Source organism: Papio anubis, chromosome 5, assembly GCF_008728515.1.
Source record: "Papio anubis isolate 15944 chromosome 5, Panubis1.0, whole genome shotgun sequence".
Lineage (NCBI taxonomy): Eukaryota > Metazoa > Chordata > Mammalia > Primates > Cercopithecidae > Papio > Papio anubis.
In genome coordinates this window covers 70,249,434-70,273,168 of record NC_044980.1, presented here as the reverse complement: position 1 = coordinate 70,273,168, position 23,735 = coordinate 70,249,434, and the positions used below count along the sequence as shown (strand labels likewise).

Below are 23,735 nucleotides of genomic sequence, written 5' to 3'. Positions count from 1 at the left end.
CCTGATGAACTCAGAAATGTACCCTCAAAAGCAACTATATCCTGAAATATTCTTATCAAGCCAAACCCTAAGGGCTCTGGCTGATGTAGCTAATTAATATTTTTGGCACTGCAGTGAAGAAAAAAAAGGAGAAAAAAAAGTAAAATAAAAGCACTAGGACATAGCTTGATTTTTCTAAGTCAATTGCAATGTTAGTAGCAGAAGCAAAAAAACACTAGATATCAATGCACTGAAAGTTCGTGTGTTATGGACAATAAAACTGACCTTCCAGACCTCTCTCTGTGGTCAGGGAACATGGTGCCTTCTCTCTCTCCCCTGCAACACTTAGCATAGAGCCCCGAACATAGGAGGTACTCAGTAGATTCTTATTGCATAAATCATTGAGTCAAAACTCTATGTTTGAATGAGACCATAGTGAAGCCATCCTTGGTTCTAAGTTGAGTTTATTATCTTTTTTAAAAGAAACTCTTAATTATTGTGTCCCTCACTCAAAGAGAGACTCTTTACCACTTGCATCTGCTGTTATTTGGAGCCAAACTCATGTGAGGGAAATCAATGGGGTATACAGTAGCACTTGTAATGTTCCAGGTCTTGCACTGGGTGGCGGGCTTATGAGTTTATGGTATTCAATTTGTTATTATGTTTCATAGGTTATGAGCACATATCAAAAAATTTTTGTATGTTTTAATATGCCACATATAATAAATTCAAATTTATAGACAAGTGTTTTTCAGTTGTGGGAGGGTGGAGCTGTCAGGAGGTACTTAAATTCTGCAAAGGACTGTATCATGTTTGAGAGGACAGAAGGATAGTATGGCGAGATTTTGTTATAAAATTTGATTGCTAATCATGCATATTAAAAATAATTTCAGGCTGGGCACGGTGGCTCACCCTGTAATCCCAGCACTTTGGGAGGCCAAGGTGGGTGAATCACGAGGTCAAAAGTTCAAGATCAGCCTGGCCAATATGATGAAACGCTGTCTCTACTAAAAATACAAAAAGTTAGCTGGGTGTGGTGGCATGCACCTGTAGTCCCAGCTACTTGGGAGGCTGAGGCAGAAGAATCGCTTGAACCTGGGAGGCGGAGGTTGCAGTGAGCCGAGATCGTGCCACTGCACTCCAGCCTGGGTGACAGAGCGAGACTTTGCCTCAAAAATAATAATAATAATAATTTCAGGGTAATCACTAAAAGAATAGCAGTATACCTATATTAGAGAAAAGAAAATGTAGCTTCAAAAACATACCCAACTTAATAAGCAGAAACAAGAAACAAGAAAACAAAAGGAAAAGGTTAATAAATAGAAAACACAAAATAAAACAACTGTATCAGTATTCACACTCAATGTAAGCAGATTTAACTCACCTATTAAAAGACAAACATTATAGAAACAGATTTTAGCTCCCTTTTTTTTTTTTTTTTTTTTTGAGGCGGAGTCTCACTCTGTCATCCAGGCTGGAGTGCAGTGGCGCAATCTCGGCTCACTGCAAGCTTCGCCTCCTGGGTTCACACCATTCTCCTGCCTCAGCCTCCCGAGTAGCTGGGACTACAGGCGCCCACCACTACGCCCGGCTAATTTTTTGTATTTTTAGTAGAGACGGGGTTTCACCATGTTAGCCAGGATAGTCTGGATCTCCTGACCTCGTGATCCGCTCGCCTCGGCCTCCCAAAGTGCTGGGATTACAGGTGTGAGCCACCGCGCCTGGCCAGCTCCCATACTTTTATTGAAAAAAACCCTGACACACTGCTTTAAAAAGGCTACTCAAAATAAAGTTATAAAGTATCTGCAGTCTTTTGTTTCTGAAAATAAAAACAACAAACAGAAAAAGATATACTAGGAAAATGTTAACCAAAGGTAGCAGGCCTGGCAATATTATAAATAGATAAAACAGAATATAAGGGAAAAGGTTAAAGAAGGACACTACAAAATGATAAAAGGGACAGTCATCAAGAATATACAACAATCAAGAACTTGGATACACCTAACAACACAGACTCAAAATACCAGCAAATATTAACAGATATTGATGATTTTTCAACAAATCCACTGTAATTAGAAACTGACAGATCACACAGTCACAAAATTTAAGTCAAAAATTAATAGAGATGGTTTGAATAGCACAATTAATGAAGTTGAAGTAATTCATGTAAATAGGACCCTTTGTCCAACAAATAGAGAATACATCTTTTTATCACTTTTTGTGGAGTATTAATCTAAAAACTGACTACATACCTGGCCACCAAACAAGCTGCAACAAATATAAAAAAAATCAGTAGCAAAGGCATCAAAGCAATTCAATGGGGAAGAATAGTCTTTGTAATAAGTAGAGCTGGAAACAACCAGACATCAATATGGTGGGGTGGGGGGATCAGCCTTGACACCCATATCACACTGTACACAAAAAGTAACTTGAGATAGATTATAGATTTAAAATTAAAAGTTAAAACAATGAAGTCTCTAGAGGAAAACAGGAAATTATCTTCTTGACCTGGGAGTAAATAAAGAATTATACCACAGAAAGCAACAACCATTTTTTAAAAAGTGATAGACTTCTTCAAAATGAAAAATTATTCAAAAGCCAGAGTTATGAAAATGAATAAAAGAGCCACGGATTGGGAGAAAATGTTCTCAAAATCTGACAAAGGAGTCGTAACAATAATATATAAAGAACTCATACAACTCAGTAAGTTTCCCAATTAAAAAATGAGGAGAAGACTTGACGAAACACTTCACAAAAGAAAATAGAGGAATGGCTAATAAACAAATAAAAAAGTGCTCATCATTAGTCATGGAGAAATGCAAATTTAAATCACGATAAGATAATACTACTCATTCACTAGAGTAGCTAAAATTTAAAAGACTCACAACATCAAATATTTTCAAGGATTTAGAGTAACCAGAAATCTCATATTGCTGGTATGAGTGTAAAATGGTACTTTGGGAAAAGGTCTAGAAGTATCTTAAAAAGCTAAACACACCATTGTTCTGGAGGTTTTAGCCAGGGCAATTAGGCAAGAGAAGAAAAAAAAAAAGCATCTAGATTGTGACATGATCTTGTACACAGAAAATCCTAAGGAATTTCTATGGGAATTCATTAGGCTTTCCTTAGGATTATAGGAATTTAAACCTATAATATATAATCCTGAGGATTATAGGAATTTCTATATTCACGAAAAACTAATACATGAGTTCAGCAAGGTTGCAAGATATAAGATCCTGTGAAATAGAAAGATATTTCATGGTCATAGACTGGAAAACAAAATTGTTAACATGGTAATACTCCTGAAATTGGTCTATAGATTCATTGCAATCCCTATCAAAATCCCAGCTGGCTCTCCGAAGCCCCCACTGAAATTGACAAAATGGTCCTAAAATTCATACAAAGATGCAAGAGACCCAGATAGCCAAAATAATCTTGAAAAATGAGACTAAAGTTGGAGGAGTCACACTTCACAACTTCAAAACTTACTACAAAGTTACAGTAATCAAGACAGTGTGGTACTAGATAAGGACAGACATATAAATCAATGGAATAGAACTGAGAGTCCAAAAGTAAATCCTCACATTTATGATTGATTTCTGACAAAGATGCCAAGACAAGTCAACAGGGGAAAGAAGAATATTTTTAAACAAATGCTGCTAGGACAACTAGATAAAAATAAAGCTGGACCCCCTACCTCACACCATAAACAAAAATTAACCCAAAATGGATCATAGAGCTAAATGTAAGATCTAAAACTATAAAACTCATAGAAGAAAACAAAGACGTAAATGTTTACAATCTTAGATTAGGCAATGAATTTTTAGATACGACACCAACTGATGAATGAAGAATGATGCTTACAGCACAACACCTTTCAAAGAGAGCTAAAAAGAATTCATAACAAGTGTACATATTATGAATGGATACACACATACAAAGAGTGAGTATACAAATATTTATCATAGTGGTTGCTTTCAGAGAGGAAAGAAAGGGGCAGCAAAGGGATAAATAAAGGGCTTAAACAGTATCTACAACCTTCTGTTTCTGAAACAAATAAGACATACCATTAATATATGACAGAAGTGGGTGTTGGTACACCCATGCACCTTTATGAATATTTGAAATATTTTAACATTTAACAACTTACATTTTTAAAAAGAATGAGACATCCTTATGAGCATTCATTGCCAGTGTAGCATAGGACAAAAATGAAGGTAAATGAAATTGATCTAAAACCATACTAATCCCAAACAGTATTCTGGAAATTGCTTTGGGAATAAGTCCTTGATATCAACTCCTTTATTTGTTATTGCCTTTATTCAAAATTGGAGTACAAAGGACATGGCTCAGAATGATTACTGAAATTTTCCATTTGTTTATATTCTATACAAATAGTTGTGGCTGGTGTTTATTTTTCTCTATCTCTCTGTTCCTAAATTTGTTTTCATCAAATTTTCCCAAGCTAAATCTCTTCCTTTTTTTTTCTCCTTTCCCTAGATTTGCATTTCTTTTACCAAGCAACTATAAAACATTATTTTCTTTTTCCATTTGCTCATAAATCAAATAGCACATTTCCTTGCTTGGTTTTTCACTTTCATCTATATGTTGGTTGACTTGTTTATATCTTTTCTGCATCTTGACTTGTCCCAAGTATGGGACAAGATTCCAGGTGCTAATAAGCTACAGTTTTTACAAGGAGGAAGTTAACTTATTTAGGCCTAATGGGATGGCTTATATGCAGATAAGGATTTAGAAATTATTTAAAAGGGTACAAACTCCCTTTTCATACATGTTTCTCTCAAGGGGGCACAGGAACTTGGAAGGGCTGCAAGGAGGACACAGTTGCTGCCACGATTAGAGTGAAGTCAATCCTACAGGTGGCTGGGCCTTGTATCCTTGGATACCAGTTCCTGCTATGTTACGGAGCCCAGGAGGCTGCTTGGCTTAAGTCACATGGAAGATATAGGGGAGCATTTTATCATCTTCTATTCCCACACAACAGCAACAGCTATCATTTATCAACCATCTTTTTCAATTAATGATAACTGCCAGATAAAGTTCTAGGCATCCTATGCTATCTCATTTAACTTATAATTCCCTGAGGCATAATCATCTCCATTTTGCAGACAGGACACTGGGTAAGAGGAGTGAAGCAATATATGCAAGGTCACACAGCTGATTAACGGCAGAGCTAAGATTCCCACCCAGTTGTGACTCATGACAAGGCCCAGCCCTTTACCATTTCATTGCTTCTTCCCTTTCTGGCTGCAGCAGGATGTGGAGCAGACTAGTTTTGGGGTAAGAGTTGTTCTTTCTCACAATCCACCATGCAATCTATCCATTATATTTATACTCAAAATGGGGAAACGTTTAGGTCTTCAAGAAAACAATTTGAGTCAGGCCGGGCACAGTGGTTCACACTTGCGTGGGAGGCCCAGGCAGGCAGGTCACCTGAGGTCAGGAGTTTGAGACCAGCCTGGCCAACATGGTGAAACCCCAGCTCTATTAAAAATACAAACATTAGCCAGGTATGGTGGCGCACGCCTGTAATCCCAGCTACTTGGGTGGCTGAGGTAGGAGAATCGCTTGAACCCAGGAGGCAAAGGTTGCAGTGAGCTGAGATGGAGCCACTACACTCCAACCTGGGCAACAGAAGGAGGCTCTATGGCAAAAAACAAAAACAAAACAAAACAAAAAACAGAAAACAATCTGAGTTATGGGGCTGAGTAAAAGAGGCGTACCTGAATAGGGTCCTGCGTCAGTCTCATGGGCCCGATGCGCACCTCCGCAGAAGACACCTGCTAAATAAAGGACAGCACAAGAGAAGTGTCAAGTCTTAAACTACACAAATGGATACATCCTTCCTTACGCAATGCATTGCATTATGCCACTGTGTGCACTAAATTGAAGAATCCGGCTTACTGAACTGGAGATGGGTTACAAAGCATGATGTATATAGCACAGCCCTGTTTTTGTATAAAAAAATAAAGTATACATTTATATGCATTGAAAATGTCTTTGAGGATACATCCCCAAATGCTAAGTGGTTGGACTTTGAGTTATTTTTACTAGAAGTGCCTGTATTTTTATAATAAGCATGTACTATTTTATGGAAGGAAACAATTCAATAATTATTTACTGAGCACCTACTATGCGCTGGGCATCATGCTAAGACCATTATTATTCTGACATTTCAAAAGAGAATAAACATTTCTCTCAAATCTCGAGGCTAAATCACATCTATGGTTTAAGAGCCTTTCCAATATTTAGATCCTTTTTTTCTTATCCTCATGTTTTACTATGAGGGGCAAACAGCTTAGTCTTACTCACATTTACCATGGATAAATTATTCATCTCAGTTGTATTTCCACAAATAAACTGAGCAATACCACACCATGATGACCACAAGAGGCTTGTCTCTGCCCCATGACTCCAGGAGTGAGCATAGGGCTCTTCGGTGTTCACTGGCCAACACCATCTGGCTGCCTTTGGCGAGCGGTTAGATGGAAGCAAGCATAAAGCAAATATTTGTCTTTATTTTTAATTACTTTACTGGGATTTCTAAAAATGACTGTTCTCTAGACTAATTTGGTTGACGGTCTTGACCTCACCTCCATGGATCCAATTTTGTTTTTCTCTAAGAGACTGCGGTCATTTGCCACTATTGGAAGCTTATCCTGCATGCCACCCTCTGTACTGGCCCCGTGTCAGTCTGAAGAAGTGCCTTCAGCTCGCAGCAGCATTTACACAACCAGAGACACTTGCAGTGACCCAAGGGCCATGGGAGGCTTTTCAATTACCAAAAACAAACAAGAAAAGCAAACTTTCTTTACATTATACTTCACAAGACTACAATAATTTCCCTTTCTCCTTTCTTCCTCTTTCCCCAAGTTTAACTCTTGGTGCTGGCGCTATGAACACTCTCCAAAGCACCAGTCAGTCTTCCTTTCCTCTGTAGGGCTGATTCTCTCACCCCACCCCAACACGGCAGTGTAAAGAACTGATGCAGGGTGCTTGGGCCTCTCACCAAACCAGCCAGCAGAAAACTCAAAGAGCCCTCTAATGACTGCTCATAGGCTCCTGGCCCTCCATGGAGGGTTCTCAGGAGGGCAAGGCTGCCTGTCCTGCTCCCCTTGGGGGAGACAGCCTCCTCAACCATGGGTCCACTCAGCAGGCCTGGCACAATGAAAACCAACTGGAGGCTTTGAGTCCCTGAGCCTGTGGACAAGTTCCTTCAGTGTTTCACTGCTGTGTTCAGGTCAAAGTGACAGGCTCATGTTGAGTGTCGACTTCCCTTACTCTTCTTTTGTCTAAGTCAGTCAGTATCCTGGAAGGTGTGGGTGCTGACAACAGTAGCCTACGTGCACAGCCCCAAGAGCAACTCCACTAGAAGAGGGCCAGCCCCAGGGCATCCTGCGTCGCTGGGCTGCCAGCCCTTCGCCCAGCTCCACTCCCAAGCCAGTTTTTGCTATTGAAATAAACACCCTCCTTCCAAAGCAGCACAACTGCCAGAACCCAGATTTAAAAATTAATGTAATCCCAGCACTTTGGGAGGCCGAGGCAGGCAGATCACCTGAAGTCAGGAGTTCAGTTCCAGCCTAGCCAACATGGTGAAACCCAGTCTCTATTAAAAATACAGCAGGCGCCTGTAATCCCAGCTACTTGGGAGGCTGAGGCAGGAGAATCACTTGAACCTGGGAGGCAGAGGTTGTGGTGAGCCAAGATCACGGCATTGCACTCCAGCCTGGGCAATAAGAGCGAAACTCCATCTCAAAAAAAAAAAAAAAAAAAGTTAATGATTAAAAAGGGAAACCAGCCGGGCGTGGTGGCTCATGCCTATAATCCCAGCACTTTGGGAGGCCGAGGCAGGTGGATCCCTTGAGGCCAGGAGTTTGAGACCAGCCTGGCCAACATGGTGAAACCCCATCTCTACTCAAAATACAAAAATTAGCCAGGCATGGCAGTGGGCACCTGTAATTCCAGCTACTCGGGAGGCTGAGGCAGGAGAATGGCTTGAACTCGGGAGGTGGAGGCTACAGTGAGCCGAGATCACACCACAGCACTTCAGCCTGGGCAGCACAGCGAGACTCCGGGGGAAAAAAAAAAAAGTGAAACCAATTTAGTATGCTAAGATACATTTGATAAGCCAGGGTATCTTTTCATCTTTTCACTTGCCCTGTGATCTCTCTTGAGTTCACTGCCTCCACCACACACAGAAGGCCCTCCAACAAGCCCACCTGTGAATGATTTCGCCAGCAAAATTAGGCTCCTAAAGGAGTCATCCAGTGGCAGAAAAGAAAGTAATGAATGAAATCATAAATAAAAGTTTAAAAGGAATAAAATAAAAAGTGACTCACATTAGAAGGCCAAGAGATAGGGAAGGACTCCTGCAAGAAGGGCACAGGCTGTACAAAAAATAATAATTCACCCCTAACCAATACGTTGCCTGTCTCCCTCCCTCCCTCCCTCCCTCCCTTCCTCTCTCTCTCTTTCCTTTCTTTCTTTCCTTTACTTTTTTTCTTTTGCTTTTTTTTTTTTTTTTTTGGACAGAGTTTTACTCTGTCACCCAGGCTGGAGCGCAATGGCACCTTCTCGGCTCACTGCAACCTCCGCCTCCTGGGTTCAGGCGATTCTCCTGCCTCAGCCTCCCGAGTAACTGGGATTACAGGTGCCCACCAACACTTCCAGCTAATTTTTGTATTTTTAGTAGAGATGGGGTTTCGCCATGTTGGCGAGGGTAGTTTCAAACTCCTGACCTCAGGTGATCTGCCCGCCTTGGCCTCCCGAAGTGCTGGGATTACAGGAGTGCACCATTGTGCCCTGCTGCCTATATACTTTTCTAAATAATCAATATGTGCATGAAGTGTTGGTACAGCTAACCTTATATGGTAGGCTGGCGGGGAGGGGCAGGCGATTTTCAACTCTGCCAGGAGAATATCTGATGACCGTGAACATTCCTTAAGTCCCTCTGACCCAGGCATTGTGCCAGGCACATTCACACCTGTAATCCTAGTGGCAGACAGGCAACGGCCACAGAGTCACAGCATGGAATTTTAAAAGCAGTTCTCAAGCTAGAAGATGTATCATGTTTCTTCCTAAAGGCAGGAAAGACCCTACAACTTTCTCTCATAGCCACAACAGTTCTCTGCCTGCCATCCAGCATTCTAACTCCCGTCTGACCCAGCCCAGCAGAAAGGTGAGCTGTGAGCTTGTGGGAGGACAGCAGAGCCGGGAACAGGGGCTGTAAAGTTGCTGCTTAGGGACCTTCTCCAAACCCCTGCCTCTCGCATCTCTACCATTCCTTGCCTCTCTCCTCCCAGCCCCACTTCACTGTGTTCCCTCCCACGTGCTGTCACTCTACCTCCACTACCGGCGTGGGTGCCTCAGTTTACCAGCTCCTCTAGTCCTGACCCACACTTTGCTTTGTGTCTGTTTGTTTGCCTTTTCCTTCTTAGTCTGTGCTCCAAGTCATCTGGCCTTGGCTTCTGTGTCCCAAAGAGGTCAACTGTCCCAAAAGAACACTGGAACTTGTTCTTGCTGACTCTGAGGGCTGGCACTAGATAGTGACCAGCAGAAAAAAGCCGTAGCAGGTATATTCACAGACAGCAGTTTGCAGAGTTCTGCTTCTGACACAGGCATCTAAGTGCCTTCATTTCACCAATTTATAAAACAGCTATTATGAACAGAAACAGGAGATCATTTACCGACATCTGTGTAGCCACGCCAAGATTCTCTACTTCAAAGAATGAACTTTGAGCAACTGCAGATGCACAGAATCTTCAATTAGTGTATTAGCTCTGATTCCAGGAAGTGACCAAGTTTGCCAGGGTCAGAGAAACAAATGCAGGGGTAGGGGCATAGGTAACATAATTCCAACACCTGAGAAGAGGGTGGGACCAGAATGTGAAGAGAAACACACTTCCTAGCCACATGGGTTTCCCCAGTAGCCTAATGAGGAAGGACTGCTGAACTACAGTGTAGTTTTAACTGTGCTGTACAACATTCATAGTGTGTCAAATATTTGTGTGTACATGTGTGTGAATGGTAACATACACACCTATATACATGGAAGCAGGGTCACCAATCCACTTTCACATGGAAAAAAAAAAACAAAAAAAAAAAACGAGTACTATTTTGTAGCATTTGCTGACTTCCATGGTATAAATACCATTGTTTATCTCAAGCTGGCAACATGGGTCCATGACTGCAAAATTAGGAATGCATCTTTTCATTCAGAGAAAGTCTACAAGTGGCAAAGTCATTCAGTCTTTGTTGATCTGTAAACATCTATCACTCACTTTTGCTTGAAATTTGGCTGAATATAGAATTCCGGTTAAGAGACATTTTCTCTCCCACTCTGAAGTTGAGAAAGAGGAGATAATACTTCTGGTTTGGGGGGTGGGGAGATCAAGGAAGGCCTCATGAAGGCAGGCAGGTGGTGAGAAAAAGGGGGACGAAGAGGCTGGGTTGGGGAAAGAGATTCTAGGCATAGGGAACAGCACAGACACAGGCATGGAGGCAGGAAAGCAAAGGTGCTGGGGGGGAGAAAACAAGTCTCCAGAGAGCTGGATTGCAGTATGTGAAAGGGTCGGCTGGGAAGGCTGGGGTCAGATCCTCAGAGGACACAGGAACGAGCTCTCTTTTTTCATCTCTAAGCACCAATCACATTGCAGGTGTTTGAGCAAAGGATCAACATAATCAGATCTGTGACTTGGGAAAATCAAACACTGGCTTGCCCACTTTCTGAATAACCAAGAACAGAGATTTCGCAAAAACTAAACAAAAACACTGCTATGAGTAGGAACTACAGCAACGAAAGCAAGTGGGAAAATACACTGCAATGATCAAGAAAAAAATTGCAGGAAAAAAACTCAGCTTGGCTTCACTTCAATAGAAAGGGAACTCCAAGATACAACCCAGCTGGTGCAGGGTAGGCAGATGGAAGGGACAAACTCGCGAGAGAAATCAAGGTAGTTCAGGTTGGTTAATTCACCTGTCATGCCACCACATTCTCTAGAGGTGACTGCTGCAGCTCTTAATAGTTTCAGCTTCAGGAATCTTGTTAAGTAACTTGGCATCGAGTTTTAGAGCCTTCCTCAGACAAGAGGGAAGCTAAGGATTCAGGAAGGAAAGCAGTTGACCTGGAAAGCCCTTTTCTGTCTCAGCAGCTTACGCATACTTCAAGGGCCTGCTCCAGTGCCCTTGCCCTCTGACAATGGTTCAAGTCTAACTTCACCCAAAGAAGAACCAGTGATTTCTCTCCTCAGTACTCCTGTATTCATAGCACTAATTTTGTTAGTCATTTACATATCTCACTCCTTGGCAAGACTGTGAGTTTCTTGAGGACATAGTCTCTGCCTTTTTCACAATTTTATCCCCAGCATCTACAAGATGCTCAGCAAATGCTTTGTGGAATTGAATTAAACTGAAAAGATCAGACAGCTTTTAAGTAACAGAGTGAAGACTGAGACTTCATTCTTCCTAACCCCCAGTGTACTGCTCTTCCATTATGTTCCAAAATTGGAAGCATTAATTCTGCAGCACTCATATTTCTGGTGTGGCTTCTGGACTCCATTCAGACTCTGCAAAATAGATGATGCAGTGCCTGGCGATCTCTACTTGTGCCTTGGTAGTCTGTTAACAGGGCTGGCCCAGCACTAAGAAGGAAAAGGGTATGCATGCATATGCATGTGCGTGTGTGTCCAGGTGGGGATGGAGTGTCTGAGTTCCAAAACTCAGAGTCTGAATCTTCCCCACTTCAATGACTTCTCTTTTAGAATCCCTTCTTTCCCACCATCTACAGTACTGAGTGTTCACACACACACACACAAACACACACAGCTTAGGGCAAGCTTGACTCGCATTTTGTGACGGGTCCATGGTGAAGATCATTTTACACTGAAAAGACACCAGCTGTGGGCACAGAAATAGGCACTTTTAAATGCTCTTCATCAACTCTGTCTGCTGCCCTGTTGGCTCTGATTTAAAAATAGCATTTAATGATCTCAGTATGTGCCCTGTCCACCCTCCATTCTCAGGCAAAACTTAGTTCTTTATTCTTCTGAGCTCTGGGTAAACAAAGGTTGTGTCTGCCTTTTGTCTTTTGAACGGGTGCCTGTCTGTCCTCTGCTTTCCAGTCAGAAAGGGACGGGCCCTGCAGTCTCTAGGTGACCCCACGGTGAGGCTGGGCCTCCCTGCTCTATGCTGGGAAACTCTGGCCCATCCCAACCTCTCTTCCCTGCCAACCATGCTTAGCACACCCAGAACACTCTCTTCCTTCTGTCCCCTCTCAGTTGTAGGCCCTGCTGGCTGGTGCTGCCCTCACTCCAGCCTCCAGCCTTACCTGGCTGTGGTCTGGCTGCCCTCCAGCACCACCTGGCAACTCTGACACCCTGGACCTTTCAGGGTCCAAGAGCTCACTGGGCAGCCCATGAGTTTCCCTTCTCCTTCCTGCTTCCAATCCTCCGGTCTAGAAGTTCTCAACCTGGGCTTCATATTAGAAGCACCTGGGGAACTTTAAAGATATATCAATGCCTGGGTCCTATGTGACACCAAGAGAATTGGAATCTCTAAAATCTGTAAGGATGGGGCCCAAGCATCTTCAATTTTTTATCTCCTTAGGTGCAGCCAGGGTTGACAACCACTAGTCTATTGTTTTGAGCAGACTTGTCCGTTGCTGACTTCAATTCCTGCTTCTTTAATGGCCCCTCCTGCAGACTCTATTACATATTCATTTACTCAACAAACATCAATGGAACATTTACCTTGTGGAAGGTAACAACACCCACCCAAGACTCAGCTATCATGACTGAACCCAGACATTGACAGGTATCTGTGTTTATTTCCAGATACCTCCACTGGTTTTTTCCAGATAGCTCCACGAAAAACACAAGATTATAATCTTGGCATGAGGAAGATAAAGTCTTTTACATTTGGTGAATTATCCCCCCCAAACAATATCCCTACTTTACAATCAAAATCAATCAAAAATTTCTTTTATAGTTTTTGTGTTATATAATATAAATGGACGATTACTCATAGTTACAAGATACAGCCAGTGACATATTTCACTACTTTGTGTTTTATGCCCTATTATTTAGAATAGTACATTAATTTGGCAGCACGATGTTTTATCACATAAACATACAAATGTCTGCTCATCAAAATATACAACCATGAGATAAAAGATTAATCACTTTGACTTTAAAATTATAGCTTCTATTCACCAAAAACAAAAACAAAGGCAAAGAGCACTGTAATAAAAGAGAAAAAGGCCCAGAGCCTGAGAGATGAAATCTAAAACATTAAAAAAAAAAAGTTAGTAACCAGACATAAAACAAAAATTTTTTAAACATCAGTAAGAAGACAGCCAAAAACAAAGCTGGGGAAATGATTTGAGAAAGAAATTTACAGGAGAGGAAATGTAAGTATGAATAGATGCTCATCGTCATTAGTAATCAGGAAGATAACAATTTTAAATTACAATGAGATGCTATCTTACATCCAACTATTTTTATCAACAGAATGGCAGAATTAAGTCAAACATTACCTAGAATAGGCAAGAAAGTGGCCCCTCAGAAACTCTTATACATTGTTGGTGGGCATGTAAATTGGTTTAGCAACTCTGAAAAACAGTTTTGGGATATCTAGTGAAGATGAAGAAGTATATATCCTACAATTCAGCCTCCTGTATGAGTGTACCTCTAGGGTATATAAGAGGCATTTACAAAAATATTCAGAGCAGTATTGTTTGTAACAAAAACTTAGAAAACTGAATCCATAGTCTATTAATACCTATCACCAGAAGAAACTGATATATAGCTCAAGGACTATCCATACAATAGAATATTATACAGCAATAAAAATGAATCAACTAGAGTCACTCATTTAAAATGTATGAATCTTACAAACATTGAGTTAAACAACAAAACAAAAAATTACAAGTTTTAGAATGATGCATACCTTAGGATATTACTTAAAGTTTAAACATACTTAAAACAATACTGAATATACTTTAGGAATATATTATAACAGTACAAAGAAATGCTGACAAACTCCCAATTGAGGCAAGTGGTCCTGCTGGTGGAGGGGACAATGAATTCAGGGAGGGAGGTGCCAGGGCTTCAACTACATTGTGAATGACCTATTTTTTTTTTTTTCTTTTTTGAGACAGAGTCTTGCTCTGTTGCCCAGCCTCGAGTGCAGTCTCCACCTCCCAGGTTCAAGTGATTCTCTTGTCTCAGCCTCTCAGGTAGCTGGGATTACAGGCACTCATTGCCATGCCTGGCTAATTTTTTGTATTTTAGTAGAGACGGGGTTTCACCATGTTGCCCAGGCTGGTCTTGAATTCCTGAGCTCAGGCAATCCATCCACCTCGGCCTCCCAAAGTGCTGGGATTACAGGCGTGAGCCGCCACACTCAGCAAATGACCTATTTTTTTAAGCAGTGAGTAGTGAGCACATGGGTGTTTACTAAATTAACCTTTCTTATTGTATATGTAGATATACCAAAATAAATGTAAATTATGTTTAATTTTATTGGGAAAGTATATTTCCTATCTTGGGGTTAACATTAATGGAGCATTAGCCACTACATAAATATTCTATATATATATATATATATATTTTTTCTTTCCAGTAAAATCTTTATTTGGTAGAATAAGGTGGTGTATTTAAAATTCCTCAGAATATAGACAGGGTTTCTCTGAAAGTTGGTAAAATAAAATTCTAGAAAATTGGGCTGGGACTCAGGGGACCTTGCTCAAGATGAGTAACTGCACTGTGCCTCAATAAGACAAAGGGACTGATGAATTCCCCATGTACATCATCTCACGTAAAGGTCACGGCAATCCCACAGGGCATCCTGGGCCCCTTTCTCCAGCTTAAGAAGTTATGCTGCAGAAAGGTTAAGCCACTTACCCCAGAGGATGAAGCTGAGATTGAAGCCCAGGTCTGCCTCACTGGGAAGGCCATGCTCTTATTATGTATTTACTTACATCTCAGACTGCTCCAGAAAGGCCTTAAGATGGTGTACACAGAGACTTTAAATGAGGTGAGGGTTTTATAAATAAGATGTGAAAGATCTGGCTGAGAAACAATGAGCATGGAAAGAAGAAGCAGGTAGGGAGGTCAGTGTGCACAACATTTGGTACAAGGCACCCGCTCCTGCTGAGGTGGGCCACCCAGACAGTGAGGTCAGGCTGCAAAGAGGGAGGCAGTACCCTCAGTCTCCCACCGTGCACTAGACACAGTGATGCGCTTTCCAGCACAGCGTCTTACACTGCCCCCCACCCATGCCCTCTCTTTCCTTCCCCACTGTCACTGTTCTTTCTTAAGAAGGGCTACTACTAGACTCAGCAAGCTTTGCTGTGGAGGGGGATGCTACATCCCACTGTGCCTGGAAAACATGGCAGTGAGAAAAGATAAAGAGGCCATCCTCTTGTAAACACTGAAATGGTAATGAAAAAAATAAACAGAGAAGTCATGCAGATGCCATCAGATCTAAACACAGAAAACTTGGCTGGCACAGTCTAATGGAGAAGCCACTTCCCCCTGACAAATATCAGATGAAACAGAAATTATTTATACAACCATAGTCATGTCATCTACAGTCATGAGAAAAAACACTCAGCCTGATATCGATTATGCATTAAAATGGAAAGAAAAAACATGGTCTAGAATATAATCCACAAAGTGACAAGTATCCAAAGGAGGCCAGCACAAGGACACCTTAGAGAGATTTAACTACAGAGGAGGAAAACAAACAAACAAAAAACCCAAACTGCACTTCGATGCTACGATTATGTGAAAATTCTTTCTGTTGTACATGCAGTGCAAGAATCAAGGCATCAAGCTTTCATAATGTAATAATTCAGCCACAAATGATTAGGCGGAGTGTGTGTAAACACAGCTCCATTCCAAGATTCCAAAGATCATGCAGGGTCTGACTGGGAGAGCACAGGAATTTAAAGGCAATGGTCAAAACGTGACATCCCTCAACTGACTTACTTCCTTTTATTAGAGATACCACTGATAATAGACACTGCTGGATGACTTCAAGCATGTAAAATTACATTGTGTAATAGAGAACAAGCAAAGAACAGTCTAGCTCTGATTATTCAGGAGGCAATTATCCAGACTGTGGAAAAACCCAAGCACTCATTTCTGATCCACCTCCATCCTCCTGCATGCCTCTGATGCCTTCCCTTCTCCTGAACATTACATGAAGTTGGGAGAAAGTGGGGAGGGATGATATTCAAATCAGTAAATTTTGCTACATGGTCAGCAGTTCTGGTAAATAGATTTGATGGGCAAGGAAACAGGAACCACCTGCTAAAAATCAGTTTTAGAGATTTCCTGTGGATTTCAATTATACATGCTGCCTCTGTCCTCAATTTCATCATTGATTAAGCTAGAACTGCCTTAGAGGACCAAGAGCGAAATGTCTTCCCTGCTTGTCTCCATGCGAATCTCCCATTAGGGACATGTGACCCTGAAGCACCTGGATTTTTAGCCACAGCTGGTATCCCATCAAGAATCCAACCACACTCACTTTCCCAACTCTGGTGTGTCAGGACCACTCATGCTGGGATGAACCATGACCTTCAGTCACCAAGTCCAAAGACTAGATGGCCCCAGGGGTAATGAATCCTTGTTGGGCACTAATTCCCATTTAAAAACCAATCTCACTGAAATGAATTCCATTTAAAAGTAAGTAGCCCACGCAAAGTCAGCCACAAAATGCAAATGTCCACTTTTTTGAAAAGGAATTTTATTTATTTGGCAAGAACAATAATGATTTCCAAGCAGTTATTGATAAAAAGTACCATTAACATCCTAATGACATACAACCTGAGTGAAACACTATACAATTAAAACCTCAACATTTTCAGAAGCTTAGCAAAGATGCCAGAAGCCTGAGACCGGCAAGGCTTCTCCTGGGAAGGTCCCCAAGGCCTCAGGCCCAGCCCTTGGCCCCTCCCCTTTGCTAACACATGTGGAAGACAAGCCCCACTGCACCTTGACCCTCTGGGGCCACTATGTCTTACATCAAAAGTCAATGATGCAACACCCAAGGAACCATACTTCTTGTATTATTTTTGAAGAATTAGAGAGGTAAGCACAGGAGCAGCACTGGAAGGAAGCAGCCTGTTTACAGGCAGGTGACTAAGTTGAAGATGGGCTCCCATGGTAATCCGCCTCACATCTCCCCAAACCCTAGAGAGTATGAAAGGGATACAGTTCTGTGTCCATTGGTGGAACAGAAAACAGAAAATGCCCAAAGCACAGCAAAGGATTAAGTAAGTTCCAAAAGACCATTTTGTGTTCAATCAAAGTATATTTCTTTTAAGTGGTTCAAACTCACAGGCTATCTTGGATCCACTGACATCTTCCTCTTCTCTTGGCTAGAGAAGAGGCTGAGTAACGTATACTCGTCTAAGAGAGGAATGAGAACAAGGGGCTCCCTTGTATTCTTGCTGTAAAGCTCCAAAGCTCTGCCTACTTGCTCATTCTGATGAGCCTCAGGTTCTCACCTTCAGTGCTCAAGGCATTAAAATGCCTACACTGCAGAACACTGGGTACTTTATGCCCAGCACCAGGGTTCTCTGATCATGGTCTAGCATCACAGAACGTGGCTTCATGTCTCTTTGACCAGGCACTGGGAGCAATTCTGGCCTACTCCACTGCATACATGGGAGCCCCTGATCTTAGGAGATTGCCTCATAAGCTTTTCAGTTACAACTCTCATGTTCCCAATCTCGCTGTAATTCTGTAAGCAACAATGCAGATTCATGGGCTCCACTCTCCTGGAATTCTGTTTAAAATCACTACTATTTCTTATGGGCCTTGGGGCCTTTGTGTAAGAGAGGCAATGTGTTAGAAATGGCGATGGTGCAGAGATAGGGCCAGGAGACATACAAAGCTACTAGTGCATCCTAGTGGAGCATCCATTTTTATGCCAAGATGAAACAAGTTTAGCAATTTACAAAGTCCTCAAAATAGTTTTATCTTAGTTGAGAAGATAGGACCAGAGTATAATGCAAAGTTCACATGAATTTTTAAGCTAAAGAATGAAATTTCACAAAAATCTAGTGCTTGCAGCAGATCACTTTACCTGGCAGAGGTAGGCATCCACTTTCTCCACCCTCAGATTTGAAGAGGTTTGAGAAGCACCAATCTAAAGGAAGAAGACCAATTCACGGAGCTGAGGCCTTGGCATTTTAGTTCAAAGTCTCTAAAGCCCCATCATCACACGTAAGAATTCCCGGGGATCCCTGGATGGTCAGATGGCGAAAATAAAGCCCTGGGAACGGTGTCTGGTGAACCAAATGGCAGGTCTATGTGGACTTGGAGTTCTAACGGTGCAAGTCCAGCCTCTTTCTAAACAACCAGTGGACAACTCTATGCTCTCATTAGAAAGCTCTGCCTTCAGTTGCACTGAAATCTGCATCTTTGTAACAGAAAGACTTGCCCCGCCCCCTCCAGGGGTGCCCACATGCTAAAATTCATCAATGCTGTTTACTTGACCTTACTGGTCAAGGCTGCGCAGCCTGTCACATGGGTAACAACATCCTCTCCATCTCTTTCCACACTGTCACAATTTCAAGAACAGGAAGAAACTTAGGGGAACAGAGGCCATGATGTTCTGTGGCTGAGTCCACAGCCCTCAATTTAAGTCTAACTACAGGAGGAAGATATATGATTGAGATGATGTCTAGAGGGTAACAAGTCCCAGTATCAGGAGGTCCAGGCCCTCTACTTTTCAGTAATGCCTAAAAGGCACTGTTTCCTTATGATGGGAGGCAGGTACTAGCATATGGGTGGCAGGGCCCCTGAGGGGAGATAGCTATACTCAAGAGTACCACCAATATTTAGTTTAGATCCACAAACTTTCATCAAGCATCTATTATGTGCCAGGCACTGCACAGAAAATGAGCCAAAAAAGATAAGCAAGACTGAGTGTTCATGCCTTCAAAGAGCCCACTGTCTGAAGACAGGAGTGGGGAGCAGGGTGGGAGTGAGATGACCATGAAGCAATCAACTCAATAACGGGTGGTGAGAGGTAAGCCAGAGAAACCTAAGGGCAACTCAGCTCAATCTGGGGATGCCGGCAAATTTCCAGGAAACCACACTGGAGATCAAAGTTGAAGGATCAGTGAGAATGAGCCAAGTGAAGACCAATGGAAGGAGCATTTTTGGCAGATGGAATGGCACAAGGATAGCAAAGAACAGAGTTTATGTGAACAGTCCTAGGCAATGTGGAACAGACCACGTGGCTAGAGAGGGAGGAAGGAGCCAGGTCACAGAAGGTTGCTATGGTGAGAAGCCTGGGCTTTGCTAGGTGGACAAAGGTATAGCATAGTTGGATTGTAGCTGGCTGGATCACGATGGTTGAAATGTGCATAGACTAAGGGAGGAACAGAGATCAGAAAGGAGTTTCTCCAATGATCCCTGTGGTTCTCAAGGTGTGGTCCCTGAACCAGCAGCATCAGCATCACATGGAACTTATTAGAAGGGGAAACATTCAGGCCCCACCCGAGATCTACTGAATCAGAAACTCTAGGGGTGGGCCCAGTATGTATTGACTGACCTTCCAGATGATTGTGATGCTTGCTAAAGTTTGGGAACCATTGATGTTGACAAAAGATGATGAGTGTCTACATTAGGAGCAGTGGTGAGGGGTACTATGATTTGAATTTTCCCTCCAAAATTCATGTTGAAATTTAATTGCCATTTTGACTGTATTAAGAGGTGGGATCTTTAAGATGTGATTAGGTCATGGGGCTGTGCCCTCAGGAATGGATTAATGCTGTTACCTTGACAGTGGGTTAGTTATCACAGGAGAGGACTCTTGATAAAAGGATGAGTTCTGCCCGCTTTCTTTGTTCTGTCTCCCATATTCACTTGCCCTTTCTACTTTCTCCATGAGATGACACAGTACAAAGGTTCCTGCCTTTGTACTGAGTTTGAGATGTCTCTAGTCCCTTCAAAATGCAAAGTCAGACTTTGGGATACATAAGTATGAAGCTAAGGGAAAGTGATACCAGCAGACAGGAAAGGCAGTTAAAACCTTGCCATCACTCACAGCAGAAGACCAAAAACAGAACTCTGGAGCACACCAGTATCAGAGGGTTGAGGAGAGACAGAGAAGTACACATAAGAGCTGGAAGAAGGAAAAAGAGAAGAAAAGGGGAAACAAGCAGATTCTCCCAGAACCTCAGTTACTCCTACAGAGCACAGCTAAGTAGGTTGCCTTCCCTAACTTAGAGTATCTATTTACATAACTCACCACAATCAACAAAAATCAATATATGATCATGTCAAGAAATGTCAAGATAGCATTTTGATAAAATTCAACACGTTTAAAATTTCTTTTTTTAGATAGCCTCCCCAACCATTCCTTCCTTTCTCCTTCCAGGCGTCACTGACTTCTGTTTGGAGATCTCTGTTTGGTTCTAAAGACACGTGGGCTGGGAGTGGTGGCTCACACTTATAATCCCAGCACTTTGGGGAGCCAAGAGTTCAAGACCAGCCTGGGCAACAAGGTAAGACACTATTTCTACCAAAAATAAAAAAGATTAGCCAGGCATGATGGTGTGTACCTGTAGTCCCAGCTGTTAGGAGGCTGAGGTGGTAGAATTGCTTGAGCCCAGGAGATTGAAGCTGCAGTGAGCCATGTTTATACCACAGCACTCCAGCCTGGGTGACAGAGTGAAACAAGAAGACGAAGAAAGAAGAAGGAAGAAAGAAGAAAGAAGAAGAAGGAGAAGGAGAGAAAGAAGAAGAGGAAGAGGAGAAGGAGGAGAAGGAGGAGGAGGAGGAAAAGGAGGGGGAGAAAGAAGAAGAAAGGAGGAGAAGAAAAAAGAAGATGAAGAAGAGGAGGAGGAGGAGGAAGAGGAGGAGGAGGAGGAAGAGGAAGAGGAAGAAGAGGACAGGTGAATATAACTAAGCATTTCATTTTCCTAGCTATAGCAATTGGTTAGGAGTAGTCATGTGACTTGCACAGCTACAGCAATTGGTTACGGGCAGTCATGTGACTTGGGCTAGGCCAGGATTTTGCTAGCAATGCCGAGAAAAAGCTATTCTACTTTTAATAACTATTCTCACTGTTTATCAAAAAGAAACATGTAGCGAGGTTGTTCCTCATAACACCTTGACACCATGTGAGAACGAAAGCAACACCATGGAAAGCAGAGTGGAGAAATGAAAAGAAACAAGATTCTTTGTAATACTTCCAAATTACCAGATCAGGACTTGCCCAAAGCTGTATCTAACTCTGGATTTTTCAGTTAGGTAAGCCAATAAATTGCCTTTTTTCTCCTTATTAAATAAGGTTGAATGAGCTTTCCTGTGTTTAAACAGAAAGAATCTCAATGGAAACAAACGACCTCCCCTTGTTGATATTAAAGAGATCTGATGATATGTATCCTTTGGGTGGGCAATAGGCCACACAAGCTATAGCTGCATTGGTGTGTGGCTTCTTAAAAGGAGGGATATGATATAATCACAAGCCAAATGACTGGAGTCAAAGCTAACACCTGAGCAGAGGAGAAATGGTATTCCAACCGAGGGATCACAGAACCGCTGTCTTTGGATCAAGAACACTTAAACTGAATTCTGGGAAAGCCAGGGGTCTCACCAGAAGCTAATGTACCCCAAAGTCTCACATGACAACCACCAGTCCTTATGCTAAAGCTTCTCCAGTCACAGTAATTGTCAGAAGGTTCCGCAAGAAGGGTTAATGGGAAATTCATTCCCCGAAGTCTGGCATGTTTGCATGGTTTTGTCTGTGGTTCTTATATATGAGGGTCCAGTTTGGCTGAATGTAGAATAATTGGATCACTTTTTCTTTTCCAGATTATCTTTAACATATTTTCTCCAGTATCTCCTGGCTTAAAGCATTGCTCTCAGGGTCTGATGCCAATCTGATTTCTTTTCCTTATAAACAACTTTGTCTTTTTGCCTAGATGCCCCAAAAGACTTTTTTTCTTTATAGTGCAATTATGTTACTAGAATATGCATTGATGTTGTCCTTTTGGATTGATTTTCCCAGTACACAGTGGGATTTGGTTTTTGTTTTCAGAGGCTCCTATTATATAAAGGAGTTATATATGTATATGTATTATATATGTGGACCTATCTAGATCGATATAATATACATTATGTATGTCACACATATATTATATAATGAATCATCACATATTTGTGGTTCTCCTTTGCCTGTCTTGCATTCTATCACTTCTCAAATATTTTCTTATCTTCTTTGTTATTTCTGTGTTTTTCTTCTTCCTTTCCAATTTCTATACAGTGCTTTCTGCAGTGTTTATTCACTCTTATATTTCTTCCAGTTTGACCTTCCTTTCCTAGATTTTTTTGCTTTTATTTCTATTTCTTTTCTGAGTAACCAGTTCCCTTTCATATCTTTCTGTTGTCTAATTATGTAACCTGTGTTGTTTTTTAATTTGCATTCGTCCTGTTCTTTCATGACTTTTAATCATTTTCTTAATTTCTTTTAGCTCATTTGAAATATTCGGTTGCAGTTTCTCCTCTGCTTTGTGGGCATATTTTTCTCGTTTGTCCTTACTGTTTGCCAGCTGGAGCCTGGGAAGCCCCCTCCACTTTAAGTGACTGTGCTACATCGACAGCAAGCCCTCTACTCCTGGGGGACTGTCCCCTTCTTGCGAAGAATATTGAGAGAATTATCTGGGTCCCCACCCCTGGGATCCCCAGAAGCCTGTCTGTCTGCCAGCTGCTTCCTCCTGCAGACTTCCTTGTTACTGTCAGTGGTTTGGCCCTAACTGCTCATATTTTTGAGTTTATAGACATATACTCTAATCCTTAGTTTTATGAAAGATGCTGCTTATGGACTGTGTGCTCTGTCAATTTACATTATTGCTCTATCTGTTTTTATGAGGTGATATAAGAGGCTTAAAATTATACCACAGAGCAAGATCCATGAAAGAAAAAATATAGTAAATTGGATTTTATTAACATTAAAAACTTCTCCTTTCAAAATAAGCTGTGGGAAGAATAAAAACACAAACCACAGATGAGGAGAGAATATTCTCAAACATAAATGTGATAAGGGACTTACATCCAAAATATACAGAGAACATTGAAAACTCAACATTAAGGAAAAAAAACACCCAATTAATGAATGGACAAAAGATCTGAACAGACACCTCACCAAAGAAGATGCTTGCCATCATCTGTCACTAGGGAATTACTAATTAAAACACACCTAGTAGAAGGGCTAAAATCTAAAAAACTGACAATGTTAATTGCTGGCAAGGATGCAGACTAAAACTCATTCACAACTGCAAAAACAAAAAACTTAGGAATACATTATTTCATTCAAACATTTCTTCAGCAAATGTTTACTGAGCAACACTATGTCCCACTCACTGGGGGAAAATCTTTCACTGCTTACAAGCTACTAAATGGTTAGACTTGGATTTGAACTGAGACTCTCTGACTCCAGAACCTGTGCCTTAACACATCGTATCAGAAAATATGATGGAAATAAATCAAATGAGATGCTGTTTTCCTGGGTGGAAAACCAGTACTAAAAAAATGCTAAGTCTCTCTTAAATTAACCTATATACTAATTGCTATCAATACATTGGCACAACTTTTTAAACTTGTGAAACAATTCTCAAATTCATATAGAGGAATAAATTCCAGCCACTGGCTAATAAAACTGTGAAGAGTTACAAGTATTTTGCTCTGCCAGTTGTGACAATAATACTTCAA

The 23,735-nt window shown here is 41.6% G+C and overlaps 1 protein-coding gene across 6 annotated transcripts in view; it reads right to left on the bottom strand.

Moving 5' to 3' along the window:
• PDE8B (phosphodiesterase 8B) overlaps positions 1 to 23,735 on the bottom strand; it is a 330,903-nt gene that overhangs the window by 109,805 nt on the left and 197,363 nt on the right. For all 6 annotated transcript variants that reach the window (XM_031666255.1, XM_031666254.1, XM_031666256.1 and 3 more), the window contains one exon: positions 5,724 to 5,783. In XM_031666255.1, the coding sequence (XP_031522115.1) occupies positions 5,724 to 5,750 (27 nt within the window). In that variant the 5' untranslated portion in view covers positions 5,751 to 5,783. The remainder of the gene's footprint in view (positions 1 to 5,723; positions 5,784 to 23,735) is intronic.